General features: G+C 43.5%; 2 protein-coding genes across 11 annotated transcripts in view; one reads left to right on the top strand and one right to left on the bottom strand.

The window, feature by feature from the left end:
- The window catches only part of LOC308595004 (formin-1-like), a 179,669-nt gene extending 175,480 nt beyond the window's left edge, over positions 1 to 4,189 (top strand). The window contains exon 3 of the mRNA XM_081208762.1: positions 4,125 to 4,189. Coding sequence (XP_081064888.1) covers positions 4,125 to 4,144 — 20 coding nt within the window. The 3' untranslated portion in view covers positions 4,145 to 4,189. The remainder of the gene's footprint in view (positions 1 to 4,124) is intronic.
- An 8,486-nt stretch (positions 4,190 to 12,675) lies between these two features.
- Positions 12,676 to 21,880, bottom strand: GREM1 (gremlin 1, DAN family BMP antagonist). 10 transcript variants are annotated; one of them, XM_081210524.1, is made up of 2 exons: positions 21,500 to 21,880; positions 12,676 to 15,903 (listed from the first exon to the last, which is right to left on the bottom strand). In XM_081210524.1, the coding sequence occupies exon 2, from the start codon at positions 15,900 to 15,902 to the stop codon at positions 15,339 to 15,341; it is 564 nt and encodes a 187-aa protein (XP_081066650.1). In that variant the 5' UTR covers position 15,903; positions 21,500 to 21,880; the 3' UTR covers positions 12,676 to 15,338. The 10 variants fall into 10 exon arrangements, with proteins under 10 accessions (XP_081066650.1, XP_081066647.1, XP_081066648.1 ...); XM_081210521.1 differs by lacking the exon at positions 21,500 to 21,880 and adding an exon at positions 20,603 to 20,624; XM_081210522.1 differs by lacking the exon at positions 21,500 to 21,880 and adding an exon at positions 20,300 to 20,322.
- Positions 21,881 to 24,964: the final 3,084 nt, after the last annotated feature.

Below are 24,964 nucleotides of genomic sequence, written 5' to 3'. Positions count from 1 at the left end.
CTGCAACTGTTTTAAGTTTTATGTAACCCTTGAGGGTAAGTGATTGGGTCACGTATGACTGTGATGGGAAGAAGAAGAGCCAAAGGCAGAGAGTACCATCCCTTTCATTTTTGTCTTTCTGGCTCCCCCTTCTCTTGCTTTCTCCCTGTCTCTCACTTTCCTCCACCCATTGAGCTGCTGAAGAGCCACAGGTCACTTTTGCTAGATGTTTTAACTAATGACCAGCAGAGGACTTTGGGGAAACAAAACCTGAGGGCCATATGTAGCCTCAAAGCCACAGGTTGCCCATCTGTGGCTAATGAGAACTAGGTATCTGTAATGGTAAAAAAACAACAACAAAAAACTGTTTTACCTGACTTGCATCTTTCTTTCTAAGGAAAAGATACCACTAGAAGCCTCATACCCAGTCTTGCTCAGGAATTCCAGGAAAGCAAAAAAGTCAGTGCCATTTTGAAAGGGTCAGCCTGCCATCTTGATTCAAAATGGCATCCAATTATATCCAAATATAAGTTGAAACCTGCTTCTTCATCTCGGGAACCATAATGCACAATTTGGTTATAGTTTTTGTAAGAGGGGTCCAAACGCATTGCAACAACTTTCTTAGCAAGTTTCCAAAATTGTAGATTAATTGTAGATTAAAAATGAAATCATCATTACAGTGGTACCTCGGGTTAAGTACTTAATTCGTTCCGGAGGTCCGTTCTTAACCTGAAACTGTTCTTAACCTGAAGCACCACTTTAACTAATGGGGCCTCCTGCTGCTGCTGTGCCGCCGGAGCACGATTTCTGTTCTCATCCTGAAGCAAAGTTCTTAACCTGAGGTACTATTTCTGGGTTAGCAGAGTCTGTAACCTGAAGCATATGTAACCTGAAGCGTATGTAACCCGAGGTACCACTGTACTTATTTTTCAAAGTGCCTTGAACTGTGGTGGCATGAATGAGGCTACACATGGAAGAACATAAGTGTGCTTTGATTAGCCTCACCCCCCCAAAAAAAAAAAACTTGTTCCTTTTGTTTCAGAGTAGTGTTTGCCTTGCTACATATTTCTGCCTTCCAAATTTTATATATTTATTCATTCATTCACTCACTCAATCATTCATTCATTCATTTCAAATCCGTTCTAAATTTCTTAATAATTTAAAAATCTCTAAATGGTGTACTCTGTGTATCCATTCAACCAAAAATAGAGCCTAAAATCAATTTTTTAAAGTGCAAAAATATGAAAGCAAATAAAACTTAGGAGGAATTCATTCACATATATCGGGCTCCAATCTTGTGAGTCAAGAAAAGCCTTGTCAAAAAAGGTAAGTCTTTATAAGAAGTCTGAATCTTCCCCCTTGGCAGAAAGAAGGAAATTCCACAGAACAGGGCAATAATTGTCTTGTGACCATCTTGGCTGTGAGTCCTGGAGGACCTGTTCTGTGTCTTGCATGCTTTTTGACACCTGGCCTGGGAGAGGAGGGCCCTGACTGACTCCAACTACAACAGCTGAGGCTGCTGCAGAGGCCAGAGAACATCTTGGCTATTTCGTAGTGTAAACCCAAGTCGTCAACCCTGCGCTTCCACAGCTGCCGCCCATCATGAACCACCATGGGCAAGATTGGCAGCAACAGCAGCAGATACATTCTATGTTTATGATAATATCTTAATCTCTTGCTAATTGTGCTGTTTTAAATGTGTCTTTTATATTTGACTTCCTTTAGTAATGTGTTCTTTTGAAATGTTTAAGGTTTTTTTTTAACTTTGCTGCATTATATGTGCATCCTGTAGTTTATTTCCATTGTAATGTTTTGTTTTGAAATCTTTTAAGATAATATTTTAGTTTCCTATTAATAAAATTGAATGTACACTTTATATCTGACTTTCTTCAAGAACATTTTATTCTGGATTATTTTATTTAACATTTTAATTGTTGTAAACCACTTTGATCTTTTTTCTTTGGAAAAAATAAAGTGGTATAGAATGAAATTAGCAACAACCACAGAAAATGCCCATTTTCAGGTCACAGATTTATTATATACTGTAGGGTTCAGCGCCACAAGGAGAATCTCCCCCAGATGATCTAAGTGACTTTACAGGTCTATAAAGTGGGCAGTCCCATTTTGCTGTGGCCAAAATTTACCCTATTGCAGAAACTACTGAATATATAATTCCAAGCATGGTCTGATGCTGTTGCTATGCTTGAAATTTTCTACATCGTATTTTGAGAAGTAAGCTAGAATCTTCACAATCATTCTGCTTTCATCATTGCAAGAGCAGCTTCTTTCTGAAAGTTTGTGTTCTAATCTAACTTGTATTTTATATCATCTAATGCCATGCTCATTTACTCTGAAGAAAGTTCCACTGAGCTTACTCCTAAGTAAGGGTGAATAGTAATGTTGCTTTTGCTGTGGAGCCCAAATCCTCTGACATTACAAACCACACCTTTGCAAGTTGAATATAATGTCAAGCTTCTCTACAATCAGTCATCAAAGCTTTTTTGAGAAAGAAGGCAAAAATAAATAAATACCCCAACATTTTGGCATTTGGTTACAACTATAGCTGCAGTTAATAAGATTCCATTTAGTTGAAAATAGATAAGAAAGAAAGAAAGAAAGAAAGAAAGAAAGAAAGAAAGAAAGAAAGAAAGAAAGAAAGAAAGAAAGAAAGAAAGAAAGAAAAAGATTCCTGGATTGTACTCTAGTTTCTTGAGTGTGTAGATCTTATGGTATGAGTTAACCATGTGTTTCCCAGCTCCCATGTGCATTGTTATTCTAGTATTTGTTTGGGGAAGAAAAGCAAATGTATGGTTCACGCCATAACCTTGTCAAGTTCTGACCCTCGCCAGCTCAGGTTGACACCATACAAATGCTGAAAGGAAAGGCCGCAGCCAAAATTAATCATAAACATTAGGCATAAAATATTACTGTTGACCTCGCCAAGTGGCAGACCTCTAGGAATAACATCCTGCTTCTTAAGAAAATAACATCCCTCTCCAACTGAGAAGAGCAGACGGTCTCGCCTATGCGTGACGGACGTGCTGACCTTTTGCCTCAGGGAGCCACATCCAGTTCTAACCGAAAGGGAAAGAGGCACTCTGGGTTTTAGTTGGCTGAAGTTCTCCCTCACAACATGTCCTTGTTTAAACTTCAATTGCACTTCCTTCCAGGGTCATCCCAATGGACCACAGTGTGATGGGAGCCCCAGGTAGCCAGGTACGCAGCAGGGATCGGGCAGGAAACCATTCGAATCAAATATACACGTATTTCTGACTCCCAGCTTTAGAGAAGGACGTTGTGCATTCAAGCCTTGTAAGTTTGGGTCTGACTACTGTTCCTACTTCTGTCCTGTGTACTATTCATGGTGTGGGCCTGCTTGTCATCTCAACTCTAACAGTAGCATGTCATTAGTGGCATGACTTCTTTTCAGGCTCTGTATCATATACAGTATTTTATCTATTATATTAATAGAAACACAGGGATCAAGTGACCTCGCAGGTAACCTAATCCAGCATCATGCTCAGTTCAGAATCTGCAACACCCAAATCTCTGGTGGATAGCTGTCCACCTCTGCATAAATGCCTCCAACAAAGGAGGCGGTTCCACTGCTGAGCAGCTTTTACTCAAGGAGTTTTTACTAAATGTCAACCTGAAATCTGTTTCCCTGCAATTTCCACCCAATCAATTAAGTTGAGCCTTCTGGAGCAACAGAGAGCAAGTCTGGTTCATCTTCTGCATGATAGCCCTTCAGATACTTGAAGACTGCTGATATGTTTTCCCATAATCTTCTGAATACCAGTTGCTGGAAACCTCTTGAAACAATTACCAGCTGAAATCAGAAAGAAGCCTAGTGTGATTATGTTTAGGCACCTACAGTAGACATGTTTGTTTAGGAAGGCTTTCACTGAAGTTGTAACCCAGTCATTTATGGAAGATAACTTTTATATTTGATTAAATTGTTTCATTGATTTTAGAGTTTGTATGGATGGTTTTATTATTTATTACTTTAGAGTTTGCTGTCTTGATGGAATGGTCACCTGAGGCACCAGATGTTTTGAGGCAGTGAGTAGTTTTGGACACTACAGCTACATGTGCCACACAACCTGCAATGAACACTCTTAAGCTGTTGTTGTTTAGTCGTTTAGTCATCTCTGACTCTTCGTGACCCCATGGACCAGAGCACGCCAGGCACTTCTGTCTTCCACTGCCTCCCACAGTTTAGTCAAACTTATGCTGGTAGCTTCGAGAACACTGTCCAACCATCTCGTCCTCTGTCATCCCCTTCTCCTTGTGCCCTCCATCTTTCCCAACATCAGGGTCTTTTGCAGGGAGTCTTCTCTTCTCATGAGGTGGCCAAAGTATTGGAGCCTCAGCTTCACAATCTGTCCTTCCAGTGAGCACTCAGGGCCAGGAACGCGGACTTATAAAAAATATTGGGGGGGGGCCGGGAAAGCTCATGAATAATAAATAAGCTCATGAATATGCAAATAAAGTGGCGCCGCCTCCTCGTGAGCGAATAGGGGAGAGTGTGCTGCGCCTATTAATCAGCTCCGGAGCGGAAATTGGGTGGAGCTTTTGCTCGGGAGGGAGGGCAGGAGGCATGCAGCCCGACCCTGTGCATTTTGGGCTGGGGGAGGAGCGGCGATGGTGCTCTGCTGGAGGGGCGCCGGAGATTATTGGGGGGGCAGAGCCCCCCCAAACGAATTTTTGAGGGGGCTCGGGCCCCCTCAAGCCCCATGGAGTCGGCGCCTATGCTCAGGGCTGATTTCCTTAAGAATGGATAGGTTTGATCTTCTTGCAGTCCATGGGACTCTCAAGAGTCTCCTCCAGCACCATAATTCAAAAGCATCATACACCATTCCATCGCCAGCATTAAAGTGAAATTCACCTGCTAGTCCAGTCAGCTTCTGTACATAGAATTGGGGGGGGGGGCGCAGTCTTGTACTTTATCTCAGGCACCAAAAGTGTTGGGCCAGTTCTGATAGTGTTCCATGTTTGCATGGAAATCATCCACTGTCTAGAGAGTAGCAGTTATCCACGGGGATGGATTCAATGAAGTCACAGTTTTACAAATAAGGGAGAAGTAATGAACTATGTTTTTTCAAGCATGGGATCATAGAATCACACGACTGGGTCACAAGGGTCATCTAGTTCAATCCTTTGCAATTCACAAATCACAGCTAAAGAATCCCTGACAGACGACCATCCAAACTGTTTAATCTTCCAAGGTAGTCCATTTCGTTGTCAAGTAGCTCTCACCATCAGAAAGTTCTTCCTAATGTTTAGTTGGAATCTCCTTTCTTGCAATTAGAATCTATTGGTTTGGGGCCTACACTCTTGGGCAGCAGAAAACAAGCTTGCTCTTATTGCTCCCTTTGATCTGAACACCATTCTTCTGTTGATGCAGCCTAGAATTGCATTAGCTTTTTTGTTGCTACAACACAGTCCTAAACTTGTGGTCTACTAGAGCCTTTTGAGCTGTTAAGCCAAGTGAACCCCAACCTATATTTGTGCATCTGATTATTTCTTCCTAAGTGTTGAACCTTTCATCTTTCCCTATTGACATTCATTTTGTTGGTTTGGGCCCATTTCTCCAATCTGTTAAGGCCATATTGAAGATGACACAAGAAATTCCCATACTGCTTAGGGAAGTGTTTTCACATGAAACTCTCATAAGTGTGATTTAGTCTCTGGCACTTCCATGTATTGCAACTGGGCTTCCAGATCATTGCTGTTAATGAATTTCTTGCAGAATACACAACACTTTTCTACATCTCATGGCATTCATTCAACGTGGGTAAATGGAAATTGTGAGTGTGCATTGGTTACAGCAATGATAAAATCCCAGAGATATTTAAATAATTTGTTACCATGCGGATAAAAGTTCTACAGCAGCTGATTTTTCCAAATAAAGTGAATCATTTAATACATCTTTCAACTCCTGTCCCTTACTATTATTTTAATATACTGTTATAACCTCCAATGATCTTAATGCAAGATGAAAGGTTTATAAGAAGCTGGGCTACAGATGCTGCAAGTATCTTCATATGTGACACAATAGGTCTTTTTATTATATGAAGAAAATTGATGATTGCCTGCACAAGAACTCATTTACTAATAATGCGTGGAAACATAAATGGGGTTCTAATCATGACCTTTTTGTGAGGGGGCTTAATGATTTGACACTTTTGATGCCACCTCAGTTGCCAATATTTAGAAATCTGTCTTTTGTAAAGGCCTTTAAAAGCATTAGAATGTAGAAATCAAAGAGACAATAAATTTTAAACCAATCTTATTGTCTGCAGCCTAAAGTGTTATTAAGATCAAAGTGGGAAAAACATCTGGCATTTGCTCCACTGCAAAAAATTAGACCCAATCATCTCCCGTTGCCATCTTGCAATCCAGTTGCCAAGTTCTCTCTCCATCATATGTACAACTTGATCTTTCCTTTCCCTTTGACAGCTTTAATTTTGCAAAGTCTCACTTTTTCATACATCTGGATTACAAACAAATAAAAGAATACAATCTAGAAATAGTGGCTTCACTTTTCAACTCTTTTCAAGAGCCCTTCAAAATCTTTTAAGCCCCAAACAGAGATTTCTTCTTCTTTCTTCTTAGGCGATCACTCGTAGCCGAGTAAGATTGTCTTCCATAAACATGGTTTTAACAATGAGTCCATAGGTGACTGAGGAGGCCAATTCTGGATCCACACGTCCTTCCACAGTGTGGACATTGGTTTCTGGGCGGGAGTTGATCACGGTGTGGATTTGCCAAGCGTGCCTTCCTCCTAGCATGTTTCTCCCTTGCGTCCTGAGTTTGAGTGTCTTCAAAGCCCATGACACCTTTGGTAAAGGCTGTTCTCCAACTGGCGCGCTCTCAGGCCAGTGTTTCCCAGTTGTCAGTGTTTATACTACATTTTTTTAGATTTGCCTTGAGACAGTCTTTAACCTCTTTTGTTGACCACCAGCACTACACTTTCCATTTTTAAGTTCGGAATAGAGTAGTTGCTTTGGAAGACGATCATCAGGCATCCGCACAACATGACCAGTCCAACGAAGTTGATGTTGAAGAATCATTGCTTCAACAAAGATTTAGCATGCAATCATAAACCAATCTTCTTGGAAGTAAGCTCTGTTGAACTCAATGGGACTCACTTCTGAGTAGACTGGCATAGGATTGCCATGAGTTTGTTGGTGACTATTGTTACTCAGTTATACTTACCTGGTGACTATTTGTCTGTAGTTTGAATTACCTAGCCTGTATAAAAAGTGGATGGAACATACTCACTTACTTGTGTACGTGTTAATTCTGCCATTTGTATTGATGTAACCCTCTATCCTCAGTACATTGTATTTTATTTTATTGCTAAGACTAGTGGCTGATGCAAACAAAGATTCTATCTATCTATTCACTTACCTGGGCAATGTGTGTAAACCCCATTTGAACACTTTGCTTCCAAGTCAATATGTACTTGACTTCATGGTCTGCACTGTAAATACCAGTATTTATGTTCTGGACAAGAGTATTTTAGCCTATACGAGCAATTATTTATTTTAAACTTCTTCAATCATTTTTCACTTTATATGCCTATATTTGTATGTCTGTTGTTTTGGTACTGTGTGGCCACACACTGCCAGAGGTGCATTTATTGCTATTCCTTCAGAGATAGGAAGTATGTGCCTTTATGGGTGGAAATACGTTAATTCAACACGTGACTCTTTCCATCACCCTTTTAAGAGCCAAACCATCCACCATGCTTCTTTGAAAGCAACTTTCCATCCATGGAAATGGCCACAACAATGCTGGGCAGGACTTCACATGGATGCTGATTCATTTGTGGAAAAAATGGTCTTAATTGCATGCACATTCCAAATGGATTGACGCTCACATCATGTCCTCTCCTACATCTGATACTACTGTTGATAAAGTATGCCAGGGAGACTGGCTCCTACTGCTTGTATACAAAAAGGCAAGCAGGAACTGTGACATATGTAATAGTAGAAGCCCCCCTCCCCCCCCAACTAAGGAACTCTGAGACTTACAGTTGCACATTCCACTTTGCACATAGGATGGTACATATTTTTCTCTCTCAAGTTACAAAACCTGCTGTTTCGCATTAAAGTTTGCTTAAGCATCCTGAACTAGGGCCTACAACAGTGGTTCCCAAACATCAGTGTTTAAAAGAGGAGCAGGGAAGCTGCTTCAAAGTCTACTTTTGCAAGAGGCTTCAAGACAGCTCTTGCTTCCATTTGTGCCTCTGGAGGCTCAACTGGGAGAAGAGGAAGAAGAGTTTGGATTTGATATCCCACTTTATCACTACCCGAAGGAGTCTCAAAGCGGCTAACAATCTCCTTTCCCTTCCTCCCCCACAACAAACACTCTGTGAGGCTGAGAGACTTTAGAGAGAAGTGTGACTAGCCCAAGGTCACCCTGCAGCTGCATGTGGAGGAGCAGAGACGCGAACCCGGTTCACCAGATTACGAGACTACCGCTCTTAATCACTACATCACACTGGCTCTCTGGGAGGGGATCATTGTCTTAAAGCCTTGGCAAGTTTTTGTATGCTGGGTCCATGACATTTGGGGGTGAGAAGGAGAAGGGATCCTCAAAGATTGGGAACCACTTGGTAACAGATTTGCACTATAATGCTGGTGAATTTTGATGAGGACTTTAAAAGAAACACATGCAAACTGATGAGAAAACATGGAGAACTGAACTGAAAAATGAGAAACTGGAAGAAAGCAAAATGGACAGATTTCACCCATCCTTTCAGTAGCTTTCACTGCTACTGCCTCAATAGCACACCTTGCCTCAACTACATCTTCCAACTCAGGGCATCTGGCTGCATGTCTCTAACTCAATCACTATATTGTCAGCATATATCTGCTTTTGAATGTTTAATTTAAGAAATAAATGCCAGTGTTTTTGTTAGGAACCACTGCAAATGTTCTGCTCCAACTGATTCATCCCTGAATGATGTGACTTTACATCTGTATCAAACAAAAGATGAAAGAGACATCTTAGAAATGTTCCTGTTTTACTGTTAATCAAACCATTCTCCTTTTATGTCAGTATATTTGTCTTTCACATCTTCTTGTAATTACTTAAAAGGGACGTGGTTATAAATATTGTTTCCAATCAGATGGGAAAATAATGAAAGCACAATCAAGCAGCAATTAAAAAAACATTGCCCCTCCCACCCCCACCATCAAAGCTTAGCTGAGAAGTCAGCCATTTGCCATATGGGGTATTATGTGGAACCATATTAAAGTCAACAGTTCTTAGTCAGCAAAGTCAGCTAACTGGACTTCAAATGCCATTATAGATATTCATGACGATTCCCTGCTTTTCTGTACATGGATTTGGCATAGACAGGACAGCCATTTACCAATACAGGTGACCACTTAACAAGTTGAAGATTAACACTGTGTGTGTGTGTGTGTGTGTGTGTGTGTGTGTGTAGTTGACGAGGGATTAGTTGAGTCCGTATGGCATACAGATAACCAAACAACACCAGGATGGTCTTATTCGGTGGTAACTTGATCATCTGTAGCCATGTTCAGGCATTCACTACCAAACGCCATGGAGGAGCTCTCTAGAGCAGTGTTATTCAGCCTCGAGTCCCCACCATTAGACTACCATGCCAAACATCCCCCACCAACTTTACCAGTAGCCAGGAGTGATGATAGGTTAAGTCTAGCAACAGCTGGAGACTCTGCTTTAAAATATGTAGACTACTCCACTTCCTGGGCTCTGATGTTACGAAGTGATGCATAGTCAAGGGCATCCTGAAGAGGGCCTACCCATGTATGGCTCCCTCCATGGGGAGGGGAAATCTGATCAGTCAAGCAACCCATCCCCATGGATACAGTCATATGCTCATATGTATGGGAGTGCATAGGACCCCTACAGTTTGGTGTCAAATATGCATTGACTAGAAGGCACATGCATTGGCATCTAGGAGATGTAGAGGAAATCCTACAGGCATTTGATACCCATGGGTACCAATCACCTGAATAGGGCTTGTATCATACTACCAAGTAATTAGGATATATTAACCTTGCATCCAGAAAGTGTATGATAAAAATGCTTGTATGTGGCCACCCTCTGTAACTTTCGAATAAAAGGCACAGAGAATGTAAGCACTCTGGAAATAGTCTGGAAATATTGCAAAACGCCTAGGAAAAAACTGATTGCAACTGAGAACTAATGTTATTGGTTTGGGGGTGGGTGCATTTTAATAAGCCCATTAAGATGCCTTGCAAGAAAACTGGTATGAGTCACAGTTCAGCAGGTCCCTGATCAGTACCTAAGACCAATTCAAAGTATTCATTTCAAGTGACTAGCTGTGACACAGCATGATGCATGAATTAAGAGGGGCTGCTGTTAACTTCAGCTCCATCATGTGACTGCCCTGTTACTATTTCCAATATCCGCACCTTGTGGGGATGAACAACCAAGCCAGGGAAGTCTATGTTCATTGACTTCTACTGGAATTCTGGAATCCAGCTTCCATGGAAAGCTATAATGTACAGTGTTACCTCAGGTTACAGACACTTCAGCTTGCAGACGCTTCAGGTTACAGACTCCGCTAACCCAGAAATAGTACCTTGGGTTAAGAACTTTGCTTCAGGATGAGAACAGAAATCGTGCAGCAGCAGGAGGCCCAATTAGCTAAAGTGGTACCTCAGGTGAAGAACAGTTTCAGGTTAAGAATGAACCTCCAGAACAAATTAAGTTCTTAACCTGAGATACCACTGTATAGGGCCTGGATAACCACTGTTATCTTCCTCAATGTGGTTCTATGACAGACCACATTTTTTAAAAAAATAACTACTCTATCTCAGATTTTGATTAAAATTGCTGAACTGGATTATCTCACATGTCAAAGTCACTGGCGTGAATGAAAATTTCATACACTTTATAGTTTTCAAAATACTGTGACACTCTGCCTTTGCAACACCTGTGCTGCCTTTGCAACACCTGTGCTAACTTTGGGATTTTTGTGATATATACAACAAAAAATCAGTTTGAGTTGTGTGACTCATATTTGGTCTACTAAACCCAATTGTTTAAAAGCATTGTGGGATTAGACGCTCTGAAGTTTAAGCTTCCTTAGTTCCATAGTAGACCCACCTCTGCTTCTAAGGTACTATTGGCCAATCTTCTGCAAGCCAACATGCAGAGAGAAACCCAAATGAGCCAAGCAGAGGGACAGGGCAGGTTACATTACATTAGCATATGTGGTTCTAGATTAAACTGCCACTTTTATATTGAGCAATTCCAAAGTCCCTTTAGTATGGCCAACCAAAATGTTGCAAAATAGTGAGCAAACTTTAGCGTTGCCCAGAATTCTTCAGTACTCTTAATGTTAATGTTAAGCAAAGTGAAAGGGGGGGGGGTGAAGAACAAAAAACTGGCTTGATATTGAAATCAAAATGTATGCATTGATTATTTATTTTTAATTCATGTTCTCTTTGACAGGAGCGAGCCAGCAGTAAATCACACCAAGCAAGCTGGTGTTAACTTCACTATCAAAACTGAGATCTGCACAGGAGTGCCTAATGAGCAAAGCAACTCAACTTGGGTAGCTCTTGCCCCCATGAAGCAGTTGATGGGACTGAAGGTCCCCAGCTACTCACAGCTGTCAAAGTTCCCTCTTTCCAGGGTTTTTCCCAAGCAATCTGAGATTGCTCCTGCACAAAACTAACTTCTCTGGCCAGTTCATGGGAAACCAGAGTTCTGGGAGACCAGAGGGGAGGGGAGCTGGTCACAGCAGGAGGTAGGAAACACCTGTGACTCTGCCCCAGCCAGACTCATCTCTGCCTCTTGGACTCCCTCCTCTCCTGCTTCAGCTTCTGCCTCTGGACTGCTCTCTGCCACAGACTCTCCCTGCTCATTAAGCCCTGTTCCCTCTTCAGCTTCTGACACCTCCCAGGCTTCTCCCTCTGAGCACTCATTGTTGTCCCACCACCAATCCACAGGCTCTGAGCCTTCTTCCCCATGCGGTTCCCCAACTGGTTCCTGCCACCATTCTTCTGTGTCCAACCAGTTCATGACATTGTTGCATAGTCTTAGGTGGCTATGGGGATGTCACGAAGCATGTCTGCAGTTTAGAATTCACCGCTGCATCACTGCTAAGAGCTTTACGAGCTACCAGTAGCTGCAGTTCCCAGCAGTCTCCCATGGCATGGTCAAGAAGCTTCATTGCAAACAGAGGGTTCCCTTGCAGCAGCTGCTGGGGTTTTGTGAAAGGTGTTGTCCCAATTCATAAACACCCACAAGGCTAAAAAGAAACCTGCTGTTGTACTCAAGTAACCTCCCGCTTCATCCCATCTGTTCCCAGCATGTTAGGCAAGAGGAAATGGGGCTTGGGATATGGACCATGTAGGAATCTGAAGAGCCCCAGGAGGATATTTTGGTTTTACCTTAATTGCATACCAAGTTAGGAAAGTATGTACAGGAATCTTATTCCACGCTTTCCCCAACTTGTCCAACTTGTACCATAATCCTGTTCCCTTCCTTGTGGTGGCTGGATAAATCCTTACCACTGTTCTTGGCTGTCTTGTGAGATGCAGCTAAAGCCATTATGCCAAGAATGGGAATTGGACATTTCTGCCTCTCTCATATTTACCCATTTGAAAATCCAGTTCTAAAACTCTTGCAATTTCATTTTAGCCTGCAATTCAACATATATATTTTTTAAAAACATGTTTATTATAGCAAGTGAACAAACTGTTGGCAAGTTACAAAATCAAAGTTGTTTTTAAACAGCTTTTGCATTGTGAAATTCTACAGAACACACAGCAGCTTGGGTTCCTCTTCATTGTTTTATAAGAAAAATTCAGATTTAAGTACAGTACATATGGTTTGATTTGAAATCATTTGCAGCTACATCTTTGGTTTCCTTGAAACCTGAAAAATCAATGATAAATGACCTGCCTATGAAACCAACATATATATTTTTCTGAAGAGGGATCTTCTATTATTCTTTCCTAGATAACCAACTCCACCTTGCTATAAACCTTAAATTGTTTTACAAGTTGTTGCTTCAAAAATGTGCTGTATGGAAAGTTAAAACTTTTAAAAAGCCAGAACTATATATTGCTTGGTGAGAGCTGTATATGAATTATAGGAAGAGAAACAAGAATTAACATAAAGTCCCCAAGAGTTCAGAAGGCAAAGGGAATGCTTTAACCTGGATACCTTCTAAGAAGTAGTTAGTGGAAAGCTCTCTGATCGTATGGAAATGCCAAAACCATTAAATATCTTCCTGCTTAACTATTCACATTCCACACAGTGGAAATTTTCTCCTGTAACTCAGAAATCAGGCTTTTAAAAATGATCTACACAGAAATAAATGTATGATAATACCTATTAAAAAAGATTGCAGTGGGTGATCCTGATATGGCTAATATGCAAGTTTGCAATCTGTTACTGGTATAGATGAAGGCAGTAAAAAAACATTTGCATGTGAAAGGATGCTGACAGGCATCTGGCTACGCATGATCATACTTGTCAAGGTCCCAGTGAACTGGGGTTTTTTTATAGAAAGAGGTATCCCCTAATTGTTATGCAAGGGACTACAACTTAATAGAGGAATAAGTAACTAGAGGATACAGCTATAGCCTCTAAAACAAGATGAAACATTTAAAAAGAAGAAAAACAGTTGTTGACTTATCCTCTAAAGATGGAACAAGAAGCAATACAGCTAAATGATAAATGGGTAGTTTAGGTTATAAATATGGGTTGTTTTATTATGGTATATTTGAGGACTGTGTGATATGTCAAGAGCCAGAATGCTTCTTATATGAATACATTTGCTTATTAAGCAGACACGTTATTGGCAGGCTCCTCGTTGTTACAGACAAATAAGTGTTTTATTTCTATAAATACCTGTCCTCTCCTTGTGGCATGAACCACAAGTTGCCTACTGTGATAGACAGCTGGTTAATGTATTCATACTTTCAAAAGACAGTCTATCTGTCCAGGGGCTTCAACAATATAAATAAAGGCCAGAGGTTTACAATGGGGATGGAAACAGAGGTGGCCACATCTGTATATGTAAATAAAAATAAAGCAAAGGGGAGGCACGAGAGGTGGTATCCTATCATACATGGGGGGAACTGGTCAAAGATGAATTCAGCTACAAACCATGTAATAGTAATACATAATGAATTTTACACTTAAAAACCATTTTTCGCTCTCAAGGCTGTTCTGTTCTGACAAAAGGCAATATTCACCATATATTACTGCTACATGTTTATACATGAATGGACTGTTCAAGAGCTGTTCAAAGAAAAGGCCCTTATATTCAGTAAATGCTAAAGGAAAGACTGAGCACTCTGCCACACGCCCAGCCCAGCCCGCAACAGCACCTAAAGTTTAGCAAATCCAAAATCAAAGATAATATGGATAAATGCAAGGTAAATGGGCAAGGCAGTACATCCTTCGGGCCAGAGACTAAGCAGCATCTATCACACAGGTCCCACTGAAGCTCTGAAGTATATATAGCTTTGTATGCTTATTGCATTTGAAGTCCCAAACGATCACTGCAGAATTGTGCTTTCTGTGTTAAGCTGAATTACCTGATAGTATAATGGAGATAGAAAAGATGTGTACACATATACATTAACAGATTTTAGACAAATTATTACGGCAAACCTAAAAGCTAATGATGGAATTAAACACTACAGTTATAGTCAAAGAATGCAGCATCCCAAGACAATTACTTCTTAACTCAAAAATGTTTTTAAAGTACATTCAAAGCATCAGTAGAGTCAATATGCACGTTGCCTTCCCTTGTTGCTCTTAATTCTTGTACTTTCTCATTTTTTCCTTCTCTTGCCCATTACCTTCTTTAAAAAGTCTTCTAATGCTAGTGGCTGTGTTTTTCGATCCAAACAAAGCTGCTTCTGAACATTCATTCTCAATTATAATTGCACCCTTTACTGAACACCATTTACAAGGGGCATTTCTGTAAGTCTACTACTGCATCCCTGTTAACATTTTGTTCCAAGAAATAACACTGGACCTAGAGCACATCAACGCTCTCACTTGCAACAGGTACACAAGTCAATGGCACAGATGCTGGTGGAAAATGGAAGCGCAGGAACCCCAGCACACAGGTGAACTAGTGAGATACTGACCCTAGGAATAGGTGACAACTTGCACTCCAAGTAGTGGTGCTATTCCATATGCATGCTTTGGTAATTGATGTATTGGCATTCACACTTGCACACAGATACGCATACATTGTTTTTGTTGCAGTTCTCTATTGTTTGTGTCCCATTCAGACAGATTGGGTTTCGGGCATCTGTAGTCAAGGGCAAGAACTGGAACACCCATCGTGGTGCCTCCTAATCCAAGTCTATGGATATACAGCGACATTCTTTAACTCGCGTGATCCTCTTTTTCTTCCTCGGGGGCTGAAGCTCCGGGCAGTTCAGTGTGACAGACATGGTGGTGAGTTTCTTAGGTTTGCAAAAGGAACAGGACTGGAAGGAGCCTTCCTCTCTGTGGATATGCCTGGGGATGTAGAAGGAATTGCACTGCCCGTAACAGAACTTGTTGATAATGGTGTGGCTGTGGCAGCCTTCCTCGTGGATGGTTTGCTTCAGGGAATGCGTCTTGCACCAGTCCCGCTTCAGGTACTGTCGCTCAGTGACGTGCAGCGCCTCTTGGCTCGACTCCAGCACCTCTTCAGCAGATGGAGGCTTGATTCTGTCCTTGCCACGGATCCTGGCGCCCGACTGCTGCGGTGCCGATGGCGGCTGCTGCGGCTGTTCCGAATCATTGGGTTTATCTTTGTCAGGCGGGGGGATGGCGCCCTGGGCTCCACGGTTCCTCTTGCTCCCCTCTGCGGTGGGTAGCAGAAGTCCAAACAGAAGGAGGACACCAACTGTAGAAACTGTGCGACTCATCCTGGGGAGAAAGGATATATCTATTTCACATGGCATCAACTAAAAAGTTGCACACAGTGCATCACATCACCCCTTATCCCAAAGCTAGTGAAAATACCAACCTTCCTCTCAGGAATGGGAGAAAAGGGACAGGGAGTAAAGCAAATCCCTCCTCTTTCAAATCTAGCAACTTGAGAGATTCCAACCTGTATGGAATTTCCGTCAGGTAAAATCTGGAAATGCAAGGGCCAATTTTATCACAGGTGACTGCCAACAGAAAAACCTGGCTCCTAGTTGCCACTGTCTGAACATGTCGTGTATATGACATAAGCTACAGAATCAGCTAACTTGACCTAAACTGGAAAACGGGTTTGTATTTGGACAGAGACTGTCTTTCCAGCATGAGGATACCTAGCCATGCAAGGCTTTCAAGGTTAAAAGCATGCAGGAAAATAGAGAAACTGGCACAGAACAGGTTAAATATGTGCCCATATCCCAACACCAGTTAGGACACTTAACAGCTGCATCCTGCATGTGTAGAAGGCATTGCAATGAGTTACAGGACTGTCAGGGAATACTATGTGAAATTCATCCATTTATGAGTCTGAGTTTTCCATATGTAATTAGAAGCTTTGTCAAAGGGATGGTCAAAGCAATTCATTGATAGTTATGTTCTCATAAGAGATTTGGATTTTCAAAGTACATTGGCAGTTCTGAAGACTTAGCTGGAACAGATTTTTGCCAGCTGCCCATCATATAATTCTATTAGTTGTATGCTCTTATGATTATATTGAAAATCACTTTATCAACCTGTGACATCATATCTGATTCTTTGATTTGTTTATGTCATACTGTGTGTTGTATGAGTTTGTAAACTTGGCACTTATTTTTCTGAGTTGTACCCAAGGGGTTGTACAAAGGGATGGTAGGCTCAGGAAACCAATTTTCTCCCTCCCCTCCTCCCACCTGTAGTCCCTAAAAAGTCCCTGCTGAGGCTCAGGAGAGATTTACTGAACACTGCGGACTGTGACTTATAGGGTGGTAGTGGAAGGAGGGCAAACGGCCTAAAACTAGGCAAAACAATCTTGTACTGCTCACACAAAGTTCCATGCTTCCGGCAATTCTCTCCTCCCACAGTAGCCACACAAGACATCCCATAATGCTCAGAAGGTCACCCTCAAGATTCTGAAGTGGGGGTGTGCACACTCAGGGGACTGAAGAGAGAGGAAAACATCAGTTGTGGCAGCTGCCTTTCGCTCATGCAACATGGATTACAACTGTGTCATCGTTTTTGAACTAGTTCAGTTATATTACTTTTGTACATTTGCAATAGGACTCGTTTTACAGTCAGAAAACAAGAGCCCACCTCTCTGTCGCTGAGAGACGAAAAGGCCTCTCCTGATCAGTTGCAGATGGAAAAGGCAACAGCTCTGACCCGGTTTTCTGGAAGCAAGGGATTTTCCAGAACCAAGAATTTTCCTCCCCTACTCTTTAACTCTAGGGCTGGATAACAGATTTATTTTTATTTAAATACTTATATTATGTTTAAGTTTGCTGTGATAATTTTGCAGCAACACTCAATGAGGGAGACCTCATAACTACTATGTAGATTCCAAGCCAATGTACTTGGAGGTTGAAGAAATAGAAGCTGAACATGTTGGCAGTATAAAAGACTTGAGTGTTCCAACTTAGTGTCATTTCAAACATACAAATGATGACTAACAATTCCATTACACACTTCCACACACGCACACTGAACCTGCTCAAGAAACATAGCCATGTTCTTGCCTGAAAGTTCTAGCTTGCAATACTAGAGTAAATAAATAGGAAACAGTAAGTATATTCCTATTTCAGGAATATTCACAGAGCAAAGCACACATTTTAGGGGGGAGAGCCTGCATACCTTCGTCCCATTTCCAGAAGAAAGTTTTTGGTGTAGGCTTTCAAAGGGCTCAGTACTGACCTAGACCAACCTCTCTTCTGTTAAGTTCAATAGCTGAAACCTGAGCACTTTTGAGTAAAGGCTCTATTTTAAATCCATCATTAGACCACAGCTCTAAAGGAAATCACAATGAAAGTGAGATGGTCTATGAGGAGTAAGAACACCAATATTGCTATTAGCAACAATTACCTAAAAGCCTTCAGGACAAAGCTCATATTTTGGGTTGGCATAGCAAACAGCATTGGCAGTTAAGGACTCTTCTTTTAAATTAAAGGTTTGGTGTGTGTTTATGTATGATTATATATTGAAAATTCTGTCCTGTGTTGTCTGCTTTTGAACTACTTTGGTGTAACCAATGAATACAAAAGATTAAAGGTGAAAGTGATCACTTCACTAACAAATCAACTCAATGGCTTGTGTTCATCATAGTGCTAAGGCTAAGGCACCTCCCACTCGCCCCCACACCCACCCCAATATTTTCTATGGGTTATCCCCAATCCTTCAGAGCCATTTTGGATACATCATATTCAATCCAGACATTATTGTCAGAAAACGACCCCACCCAAGTTGTAAAAACTTCTCAGTTCCAAGCAGATGACTGAAGAACTGCAAAATGCAGTGGGTAGGCAACTGAATAGTGATGCAAGGCAAGGACCTCACCTTCCTTAGGTGCCACAAAGTGAAGTGATTTGAAAGAGAATTGACTCCACACCACTTGCTACTTTAGATATCATGTTTGTGGCCTGCCCCCATCTTACTCACTTTTTTAAAAAAACTAAAGCCCTTTAGACGGCAATGCTATGTACACTTTCCAGGAAGCAAGTCCCACTGAAAGCAATGGGACTTACTTGAAAGTAGATGTGAGCAGATACACATATGACTACACTGTTAAACCTCTCGCAGTAAATGATGAAGTTTAGTTGTTCCTTTCTGCATTGTCCTGAAGCTTTGCAATTTCTTTTTAGAGATGAAAAGGCCAGAACTGCATTCCAAGTGTCTATTCCCTTGCAAGTAGGGACTGCCAGTCATTTTTCTGAGGTCTAAAAATATGTTTCACAGTTTAAGAATGAGTTTTTTTTGGGGGGAGGGAGAGACAGAGAACAGACTGCGATATGAAACACACAGGTTCCAGATTCAGATCTAACAGAAGTGTATGGCTGTCTGAAGGATAGTGGTTTGTGAATTGCAGACAGAGATTCTAATGTTATCAAAAGATCAGGTTTCTAAATCAGTCTAAAGGAAGACTTTATTGAAGATTACAAGTGCTCCTGGGCCTGCAGGGAGATTTCTTACAGCATAGGCTTTTTCAGATTTTAAGGTTGCCTTCACCAAACGCTTAAAAACCCTGTTATCAGAGAGTCAGGGCACTTCCAGTGAGATTCAAGCAAGTTGCACAATTTAAGCTGATACACAATTTTTGCACAGCAAACCTGCTTTGCACCCCAAATCAGATATGGAAAAATGAGGGGATCCTGCAAAGTGTGGAATAACATTTGATGCAACCTCCTCTAACTTCCCTGCAAACAAATCAAGGAGGAATGCTCAGTTCACACTCAGACTAGAAACCAGAGGTGGGGAACCTGTTGAGATTACAACTCCAATCGTGACCACTGACCAAGTTATTTCCCTTATCGGAAGAACAGAAGCATGAGCCAAGGCATACAGCACAAAGTATTTGAAGATAGATCTTTCATAGCAAAAGACTGGGGAATTTCTTATGGGAAGCTTAAAATAAGTTTGGCCAACGAGAAGGGAATATACAACGGGAGAGGGGGGGGAAAATGCGTTTTTGGATTTATCTCCCACATTAACATCTACATGTTTCAGCGTGTCAATGACGAGAGCTCAAACCGGGCTACTCTTCGGCCCTGACCATGAAGCTTCTTGGGGTGTTGCTCCAGGGTTAAACTGAACTCCTCCCTCCTGACAACCCAGAGCCAGTTGGAGCTGATGGGAGTTGTAGTCCCACGCAGCTGGAGCACCCCAGCTTGGCGAAGGCTGCTGTATTGGACGGAGAACCACGCCTCGCCCCCTCGGAGATGCCCGGCGGTTCCCTCTGGTCTTGCCGCCCAGAAGGCGCAGCCGAGGGTGGCCGGCGGCGCGCTGGGTGGCGCCTCTTTTTCTCCCCGCCAAGCGAGGGCAGCGCCCTCAGCTCAGCCTCGCCCAAGACAGGCCGTTTCCAGGGTTGCTCTGCGCGGCCCAACGACCGGAGGCGCAGGAGGCCTCCGCCAGCGTTTTGTTTGGTTTTGAGTAAGTCACGCGGCGGGGTCTTAGGAGACACCCGCCTCCCCTCGGCGGCTCCGCCCTTGGCAGGGAAAGAGCCGCTCGCGGGAAGGGAGAACCGACGGCTTTCCGTCGCCACCGGAGCAAACGCCGCGGTGCGCGCCCGTTTGCCGTCGGAGCTGCGCAAATCCAACCCCGCAAATTCCGCCGGCACCTGGAATAGCCCCCCTGGTCCTAGTGAGCCGGGGGCTACAGCGGAGGACAAGCCCCGTTGAAGTCAGTGGGAGTTACTTCCGAGTAGGCTTGCATGTGAAGTGCGCCTCCGCGCAGCAGGGCCCGTTTGAGGCGCCGGCCCAGCCCGTTTGGTCAGCCAGCGCCCGCCCCCTTGCAAGGGGCCAATCCTTTTAAAAGGCGTTTTCCGCGGCCCTCTTCGCCCATCCCGGCCGCCGCGCGGCTGTGAGCAATTTTCGGCCCTTTCGATTAAATTAGCCCATTAGGCAGTGGCACCACAGGGCGCCCCAGAAAGCCTAGAGGAGAGCCGGTTGCGAATACCGACCCGCGGGGTGTTACGGTCGCTTTGGAAGCGCAGAGAAAGCGGGAGCGGCTGCACAGGCTTCTTGGGGAAGGAGACGGACTTGGGTCACATCCTGGGCACCCTGTAAAGAGTGGGCCTTCTTTTTCCGTGGGAGTGTCCTTGGCAATCCGACGAGCTTTTAAGGAGGTTTCCTCGAGCAACCCGGGCTTGGAAAACACCAAGTGCTCAGATTGTTACTGCAGGCTTGAGGAATCCCCATTTTTAGCTGGCATCCCAACGAATGGAGTCAATACTAGAATTTCAGGTGCACAGAGAGATAACTTGTTCGGTCTGAAGCCCCATGTTTACCAACAGCAACGTAAACCCCATTTAAGTTAATGGCCCTTACTTCCAAGTAAATATGCATGGAACTGCGCTATAAATCACGTGTGAAAATGGTATTGGTTCTACCAGTAGTTCCATTTGTGGCAAAAGCCAGCCAAGCCCCCCCCCCCCCGCAAAAAAGCACAGCGATGAGAAATGTGCGGTGGGGGTTAGGGGATTCCAGCGGCTCCCCTCCCTCCAGTCAGGCGCTACACAGATACGGGGAAAGGTAAGAGCTTCGGTATTTTGTAACATATATTCGACAGGCTTTCCTGGATTAATTCCAGGAAAGCAATTTATCCACGATGCCAGGCATAAATCTAACTTAAGTTATCCTACCCCATCAGAGTCTGTATTCTTCCCTGAATACACTGACCTGCAGTTTCTAAGGCTCTCATCACTTACGCCACGAGTAACCCTACTGCTTCCAGGGGGCTACAACCCAGCGCCTCCTGCCTGCCTGGAGCAGAGCGGCAGTCGCCATCCTTCACTCCGGCGAAAAGCAACCCAAGGTCTCCCAATGAAGCCCCGAAATCCTTTCCGCTGCCGCCTCACCTGCGCGTGGGCGGAGAGCGAGTCCTGCTCCGCGGCTCCTTTCGGGCGTGGGGCGCTTCAGTGCGCGGGGTGACGGCTCGGGCTGCTGCTGCTGCTGCTCTGCTCCCAGTCCCTCGAGCCCATCGGAAGGAGAGGCAAGGAAAGCTCGGGCCCCGCTTCCGAATTGCAGGCGCACCGCGCTGTCTCCCATTTAAATGCCTGCCAGCTGAGAGCAGCGCTGCTGATCATTGGCCAGCGGCCGCCTCCCAATACGCCCCCTAAACGCTTCCAGCAACTCCCGCCAGGGAGGAGAACTCTCCTTTCTCCAATTAAGCGACGCCCGGCTCCTCCCTGAGCCTCCAGGTCAGACCGGCGCTGGCGGGCGAGGGACCCGCTGGCTGCTACCCGCATCCCCACGTGGCCGAGGGACGTGCGACCGGCGGAGGCGGAACCCATCGGCAAAGACAGCGGGCGATAGTCTCCCCCACTTGGGGGGGGGGGTTTCCTCCCGACACTGATGCCTCTGCTGGAGTTGGGCTCGAGGTCTTTAAGAGACTTTTGCTCGCTTTCAAAATCTTGTGCACGTACCCAGGCTTGCTGATTAAGTTACAATAATCACAGTGGTCCTTGTATGCAAGTAAATGTGCACAGAAGGATCACAAGCCAGAGACCTGAGAGTTCCCCACCCCACTCCTCCTCTTCCTTCTCATAATCCCAGGTTTTTAGGATTTCAGCCGTGCGAATCAGTCCCAAGCATTTATGCTCAGAAATTAATCCACGATTTACATCAGGCTAGTGTCACTGATGACTGCTATTAAAAAAGGTAAAGGACCCCTGACACTTAAGTCCAGTCGCGAACGACTCTGGGGTTGCGACGCTCATCTTTCTTTACTGGCCTAGGGAGCTGATGTTTGTCCGCAGTTTTTCCCGGTCATGTGGCCAGCATGACTAAACCGCTTCCGGCAAAACTAGAGCAGCGCACGGAAATGCCGTTTACCTTCCCGCCAGAGCGGTACCCAAGGCTCAGTGGTTTACACCACAGCACCACCCGCATCCCTGATGATTGCTATTGGGAGACTCTAAAAGCCACCCCACAAGAAAGTAGACTATTAAATTAAATTAAACTGATGCTGTTATCAGCAAGAGTTCGCCACACCTGCATCCAGAAATGTATGTCTGGGGCAGATACTCTCTTGTTAGAGTTTAGGTCTGCCAGTTAATGTTGGCAAAAGGAGACAAGAATGTTCTTCTGGAAGTTTTACTGCTAAAGTTCAATCAGGGATCGTGTTCGCTTATCACAGAAAATGTGCAATGTACATACCATCACTCTGGCAGAAACTTTTGTCTATAACCTGGCTCTCCAGTTATCATTGATGGGGGTATAAGTCAGGCAATCACTGGTTGAGGTGATAATTGCTTAGATATGCTACTCACTTTTTTGAGTATAGCTTGATATTTTATCATCAGGTATATTAACAGTCAGTTCTTCCTCTGGGCACCTGCCTTTATATAGCCAAGAGACACTACCTATGCAGAAGAGGAAGGTATTCGCAATCCGAAGGTTGGCACACACACAAGCAAATAGAGATGGAGAAGCCTTGAAAGGTGGGTGAGGGAGAAGCCACAAACAGCTTGGTTGAGGCAGACTGAACATGGTCACTGGGCATGGCATGGTAACTGAGTGTTGGGAGGGAGAAGGAGAATGAAACAGATATATTAAAAGTGACCTTGGGTGAAGAGATATTATTGCTGTGTAAACAAAACAATGCTAGTGAGAAACAAGGGGTAGGTATCAGCAGGCTTGGGGTGGGGGGGGTGGGAACAAGCATTGCAGAAGTAAGGTTTCTTTGTTTTTAAAAATCATATTGGGGGGCACTCCAAAATAGCCCAATGCTGGCTGAGTATGTTCAGTGGTGAAAGAATGCTATGTAGTGTCTGTTGGGACCACTCTGCAGCGTTGTGTAGCCAGTCCTACTTTTTATATACTAATGTTATGTATTATTGTATGTAGATACGTTTTATTAAATCACTGTAATTATTCCTTATTTTTATTTTTGCTTTTATCTTTATTTTTACAAATCATAGAATTGTAGGGTTGGAAGGGACCACGAGGGTTAGGTACTCCCAACTCTCTGCAATGTAAGAATATTTTGCCTAACGTGGGTCTCGAGTCTACAACCCAGAGTTTAAGAGTCTCCTGCTCTACCAACTCACTCTCTCTATTCCTCTGAGGAACTCAAGGTACATGCTTCTCCCCCTTTCCATTTTATCCTCACAACAACCTTGTGAGGTAGGTTAGGCTGAGAGACTGTGATTGGTCCAGGGTCACCCAGTGAGTGTCATGAGCAAGTGGGAATTTGAGTCCTACTCTTTTAAGTCCTAGTCCGATGCTCTAGCTATTACACCCATCATTCACTAGGGGGCCTTGGAAATCACTTTTCCTCTCTGTTTTGTTAAATTTTCTTCAGTCCCTTCTACAGGAACTATTCTTTTAGTAAGGATAACTCTAGCATGATGCGCTTTGGAGGGCAGAGACCCCCTCCTACCCCCTACTCTAATCAAAAGAGTGGAAGGGAGTTGACTCAAAGAAACACATTTGTATGTCTTTGGTGTTTCCAGAAGGGAGTTTATTGTGGAACTGGTGCTTCTCGTGCATGGAAGTTTTTTGCATTTTTCGTATGATGCTGTCAGCATCATTATCATCAAAATGCTAGCCCATGGTTTTTCTTTATTTAATTTGAATTTACCTATTATGTGGAAAACCCAGTGAGAAAGAATAACCTGTTATGCATCTTCAGTCACTGTTGATGTGGACCCTCAGTGAACGATGATGAGGATTTTGGTGGGCTGTTTATCCTTTGCGTGGTGATGTTTGCGTGGTTACCGGCAGTTGCCATGCCACTACTATTTGCTCCTCATGTGAGCACAATCTAGCTATTTGGTTTCCAGTATGCCTCTTTCCACCCATCACCTCCTGCGGAAGGCTGTTCTCTCAAGATTTCTGTAATCTGTGTGACTGATTAATATCTACCGTATTTTTCGCTCTATAACACGCAGATTTTTGCTCCTAAAAAGGAAGGGGAAATGTCTGTGCGTGTTATGGAGCGAATGTGTGTCCCTGGAGCCGAAAAATGAGGCAAAAATCAAACCGCGCTTCAGGGAGAAGGGAGCTCCGTGAGACAGGAAGCTGCTTTCCTTCATTCTGCCTCAGGGTCTTACTGCCCACCCTGCTCTGTTTCGTTGCTGTGTTTGCTCAAACGGAACAAAGAGCAGGGAAAGCCCCTCCCCTCCAGGCAAGTAGAGAGGAGAGCAGAGCGTCCAAACAAAGAGCAGGGAAAGCCCCTCCCCTCCAGGCAAGTAGAGAGGAGAGCAGAGCGTCGCTCTATCCTCTCCCTGCTCCGGAGGGAACAATGTTTGTGAAGGGAAGAGAGATTACAGGTTCGGCTTAAAATTCTGATTTGACTTCCTGCTTTTTGTTTTTGGAGA

This window comes from Podarcis bocagei (genome assembly GCF_964188305.1).
Source record: "Podarcis bocagei genome assembly, chromosome: 1".
In the NCBI taxonomy this organism is placed as follows: Eukaryota; Metazoa; Chordata; class Lepidosauria; order Squamata; family Lacertidae; genus Podarcis; species Podarcis bocagei.
The sequence above is the reverse complement of the archived record's forward strand: the minus strand, read 5'-3'. Positions and strand labels throughout refer to the sequence as shown.

Excerpts from the sequence above, each read along its gene's own strand:
- GREM1 (XM_081210520.1), bottom strand. The coding sequence starts at position 17,034 with ATGTCTTGTGTGGCTACTGTGGGAGGAGAGAATTGCCGGAAGCATGGA. Across the intron at positions 15,904-16,972 it reads CATGGAACTTTGTGTGAGCA|GATGAGTCGCACAGTTTCTA; the intron begins GTACAAGATTGT and ends CTTTCTCCCCAG.